The sequence below is a fragment of the Mizuhopecten yessoensis genome, unplaced genomic scaffold (genome assembly GCF_002113885.1).
Source record: "Mizuhopecten yessoensis strain PY_sf001 unplaced genomic scaffold, ASM211388v2 scaffold1561, whole genome shotgun sequence".
In the NCBI taxonomy this organism is placed as follows: domain Eukaryota; kingdom Metazoa; phylum Mollusca; class Bivalvia; order Pectinida; family Pectinidae; genus Mizuhopecten; species Mizuhopecten yessoensis.
Genome location: NW_018404108.1, coordinates 43,466 through 48,721, shown reverse-complemented (window position 1 = coordinate 48,721; position 5,256 = coordinate 43,466). Strand labels below are relative to the sequence as shown.

At 46.7% G+C, this 5,256-nt stretch overlaps 1 protein-coding gene across 1 annotated transcript; it reads right to left on the bottom strand.

Moving 5' to 3' along the window:
* Positions 1–2,994: 2,994 nt before the first annotated feature.
* Positions 2,995–4,204, bottom strand: LOC110465199 (proline-rich protein 36-like; the record flags this gene model as incomplete). The annotated part of the gene is made up of 2 exons (XM_021520871.1): positions 2,995–3,330; positions 3,692–4,204. Coding segments are annotated over 2 exons (849 nt in total), but the record flags the coding sequence as incomplete, so codon positions are not given.
* Between the last annotated feature and the right edge of the window lie 1,052 nt (positions 4,205–5,256).

The window sequence follows — 5,256 nt, the reverse complement described above, 5'->3', positions numbered from 1 at the left end:
ACAGTACACGATGTAGACGTGGCTGTGTCACGGTATCAGGAGGATGGGTTTACAGTACAGGATAAAGACGTGGCTGTCACGGGATCAGGAGGATGGTTTTATACTACACGATTTAAACGTGGGTGTATCACGGGATTAGGAGGATGGTTTTACAGTACACGATATAGACGTGGGTTTGTCAAGGATAGAGGATTGTTTTACAGTACACGATATAGAGGTGGGTGTGTCACGGGATCAGGAGGATGGTTTTATACTACACTATTTAAACTTGGGTGTTTCACGGGATCAGGAGGATTTATACTACACGATTTAAACGTGGGTGTATCACGGGATTAGGAGGATGGTTTTACAGTACACGATATAGACGTTGGTGTGTCACGGGATCATGAGGATGGTTTTACAGAACACGATATAGACGTGGCTGTATCACGGGATCAGGAGAATGGTTTTAAAGTACACGATATAGACGTTGGTGTGTCACGGGATCATCAGGATGGTTTTACAGAACACGATATTTTCATGGGTGTGTCACAGGATCAGGAGGATGGTTTTACAGTACACGATATAGACGTTGGTGTGTCAAGGGATCATCAGGATGGTTTTACAGAACACTATATTTTCATGGGTGTGTCACAGGATCAGGAGGATGGTTTTACAGTACACGATATAGACCTGGGTGTGTCACGGGATCAGGAGGATGGTTTTACAGTACACGATATAGACCTGGCTGTGTCACGGGATCAGGAGGGTGGTTTTACAGTACACGATGTAGACGTGGCTGTGTCAAGGGATCATGAGGAGGGTTTTACAGAACACGATATAAACCTGGGGGTGTCACGGGATCAGGAGGATAGTTTTACAGTCCACGATATAGACGTGGGTGTGTCACGGTATCAGGAGGATGGGTTTACAGTACAGGATTGTCACGGGATCAGGAGGATGGTTTTACACAACACAATATAGACATTGGTGTGTCACGAGATCAGGAGGATGGTTTTACAGTACACGATATAGTCGTGGCTGTATCACGGGATCAGGAGGATGGTTTTACACAACACAATATAGACATTGGTGTGTCACGAGATCAGGAGGATGGTTTTACAGTACACGATATAGTCGTGGCTGTATCACGGGATCAGGAGGATGGTTTTACAATACACGATATAGACGTGGCTGTGTCACGGGATCAGGAGGGTGGGTTTACAGTACACGATGTAGACGTGGCTGTGTCAAGGGATCATGAGGAGGGGTTTACAGAACACGATATAGACGTGGGTGTGTCACGGGATCAGGAGGATGGTTTTACAGAACACAATATAGACATTGGTGTGTCACGAGATCAGGAGGATAGTTTTACAGTACACGATATAGACGTGGGTGTGTCACGGTATCAGGAGGATGGGTTTACAGTACAGGATAAAGACGTGGCTGTCACGGGATCAGGAGGATGGTTTTACAGTACACGATATAGACGTGGCTGTATCACGGGATCAGGAGGATGGTTTTACAGTACACGATGTATACGTGGCTGTTTCACGGGATCAGGAGGATGGTTTTATACTACACGATTTAAACGTGGGTGTGTCAACGGATCAGGAGGATGGTTTTACAATACGGGATATAGACGTGGCTCTCTCACGGGATCAGGAGGATGGTTTTATAGTACACGATGAAGACGTGGGTGTGTCACGGGATCAGGAGGATGGTTTTACAGTACACGATGTAGACGTGGCTGTGTCACGGTATCAGGAGGATCGTTTTACAATACACGATATAGACGTGGGTGTGTCACGGGATCATGAGGATGGTTTTACAGAACACGATATATTCGTGGGTGTGTCTCACGGGATCAGGAGGATTGTTTTACAATACAGGATACAGACGTGGCTGTGTCATTGGATCGGGAGGATGGTTTTATACAACACGAATTAAACGTGGGTGTGTCACGGGATCAGGAGGATGGTTTTAAAGAACACGATATAGACGTGGCTGTGTCATGGTATCAGGAGGATGGTTTTACAGTACACGATATAGACTTTGGTGTGTCACGGGATCAGGAGGATGGTTTTACACTACACGATATAGACGTGGCTGTGTCACGGGATCAGGAGGATGGTTTTATACTACACTATTTAAACTTGGGTGTTTCACGGGATCAGGAGGATGGTTTTACAATACAGGATATAGACGTGGCTGTGTCACGGTATCAGGAGGATTGTTTTATACTACACGATTTAAACGTGGGTGTGTCACGGGATCAGGAGGCTGGTTTTACAGTACACGATATAGACTTTGGTGTGTCACGGGATCAGGAGGATGGTTTTACAGAACACGATATAGACGTGGCTGTGTCACGGTATCAGGAGGATCGTTTTACAATACAGGATACAGACGTGGCTGTGTCATTGGATCGGGAGGATGGTTTTATACAACACGATTTAAACGTGGGTGTGTCACGGGATCAGGAGGATGGTTTTAAAGAACACGATATAAATGTGGCTGTGTCATGGTATCAGGAGGATGGTTTTACAGTACACGATATAGACGTGGGTGTGTCACGGGATCAGGAGGATGGTTTTACAATACAGGATACAGACGTGGCTTTGTCACGGGATCAGGAGGATGGTTTTACAGTTCACGATATAGACGTGGGTGTGTCACGGGATCAGGAGGATGGTTTTATACTACACTATTTAAACTTGGGTGTTTCACGGGATCAGGAGGATTGTTTTACAGAACACGATATAGACTTTGGTGTGTCATGGGATCAGGAGGATGGTTTTACCGAACACGATATAGTCGTGGCTGTGTCACGGGATCAGGAGGATGGTTTTACAGTACACGATATGGACGTGGCTGTATCACGGGATAGATGGTTTTATACCACACTCTAGGACTGGGAGATAGGACTGAGAGGTAGGACTGGGATGTAGGACTGAGAGGTAGTACTGGGAGGTAGGACTAAGAGGTAGGAATGGGAGATACATTTAGACATCAGAGGTAGGATTTGGAGGTAGGACTGAGGAGTAGGGAGGGGAGTAGGACTGAGAGGTAGGACTGGTAGCTAGGACGGAGATGTATGACAAGGAGGTAGGAATGAGAGGTAGGACTTGGAGGTAGAACTGAGAGGTAGGACTGAGAGGTAGGACTGGTAGGTAGGACGGAGAGGTATGACACGGAGGTAGGAATGAGAGGTAGAACTTGGAGGTAGAACTGGGAGATAGAACTAAGAGGTAGGACTGAGAGGTAGGACTGGTAGGTAGGAATGAGAGGTAGGACTGGGAGGTAGGACTGAGTGGTAGGACCGGGTGATAGGACTGAGAGGTATGCCTGGGAGGTAGGAAGTATAGGTTTTAAGGATAGGTAGGAAGGATAGGTAGGAAAGAGAGGTAGGACTGGGAGATAGGACTGATAGGTATGACTGGGAGGTAGGAGGGATAGGCAGGAAGGATAGGTAGGAAAGAGAGGTAGGAAGGAGAGTTAGGACTGATAGGTAGGACTGGGAGATGGGAGGGACAGGCAGGAAGGATAGGTAGGAAAGAGAGGTATGAAGGAGAGGTAGGACTGATAGGTAGGACTGAGAGAAAGGACTGGGAGGTAGGACTGAGAGATAGGACTGAGATGAAGGACTGAGAGGTAGGAATGGAATGACTTAGAGGTATGAATGATAGGTATGACTGTGAGGTAGTACTTGGAGGTAGGACTGTGAGGTTGGACTAGGAGGTAGGACTGACAGGTAGAACTTGGAGGTAGGACTGAGGAGTAGGGAGGGGAGTAGGACTGAGAGGTAGGACGGAGAGGTAGGACGGAGAGGTATGACTCGGAGGTAGAACTGAGAGATAGAACTAAGAGGTAGGACTGAGAGGTGCACGTGTAGGACCTGGAGGTAGAACTGAGAGGTAGGGCTGGGAGGTAGGACTGAGATGTGGGACTTGGAGGTAAGACTGAGAGGTAGGACTGGGAGATAGGACTTAGAGGTATGTCTGGGAGGTTGGAAGGATAGGTAGGAAGGAGAATTAGGAAGGAGAGTTAGAACTGGAAGGAAGGACTGGGAGGTACGACTGAGAGGTTCGACTGGGAGGTAGGACTGAGAGGTAGAACTAAGAGGTAGGAACGAGAAGTAGGACTTGGAGGTAGAACTGAGAGGTAGAACTTGGAGGAAGAACTGAGAGATAGAACTAAGAGGTAGGACTGAGAGGTAGGACTGTAAGGTAGGACTGGGAGGTAGAACTGAGATATAGAACTAAGAGGTAGGAACGAGAGGTAGGACTTGGAGGTAACACTGAGAGCTAGAACTTGGAGGTAGAACTGAGAGAAAGAACTAAGAGGTAGGACTGAGAGGTGCACGTGTAGGACCTGGAGGTAGAACTGAGAGGTAGGGCTGGGAGGTAGGACTGAGAGGTAGGACTGGGAGATAGGACTGGGAGGTAGGACTGGGAGATACATGTATGCATCAGAGGTAGGACTTGGAGGTAGGACTAAGAGATAGGACTGAGAGGTAGGACTGGAAGGTAGGACTGGTAGGTAGGACTGAGAGGTATGACTGGGAGGTAGGAAGGAGAGGTATGACTGAGAGATAGGACTGAATGGTAGGACTTAGAGGTAGGACTGAGGTGTAGGGAGGGGAGGTAGGACTTTCAGGTATGACTGGAAGATAGGAAGGAGAGGTAGGACTGGAAGGTAGGACTGGGAGGTAGGACTGAGAGATAGGACTAAGAGATAGAACGAGAGGTAGGACTGAGAGATAGGCCTAAGAGATAGGAAGGAGAGGTAGGAAGGAGTGGTAGGAAGGAGAGGTATGGCTGGAATGTAGAACTCGGAGGTTGAACTGAGAGGTATAACTGGGAGGTAGGTCTGAAAGATAGGACTGGGAGGTAAGACTGAGGGGAATGGACTATCTGTTATGACCTGGGATATCTGCTGATTTCACAGATGTTTTATATAAGTATGATGTTGGCAGTCTAAGTTCTGGATTTCTGGTATCGATGATATTGAATTAACTGGGTATTCCGCATAATTTCCCCCAGATCTACTGGGAAAGGAGGCTGAGTAGTAATTTTCTACAAGAGTTATTTAGAAAATGATATTCGTTTAGTAGAAAACCTTTGTGATTGTATGTTCTGGGTAGAACTTATCTCTACCGAGCAGTATATATTCTTGTGTTTTTGTAACTTTCCATCAGAGAATAGCGTCTTTTATCAAAATTAAGATATCGTCATTTTTCAAGGTCTTGAAGAGTCAATCATTCAGCACAAA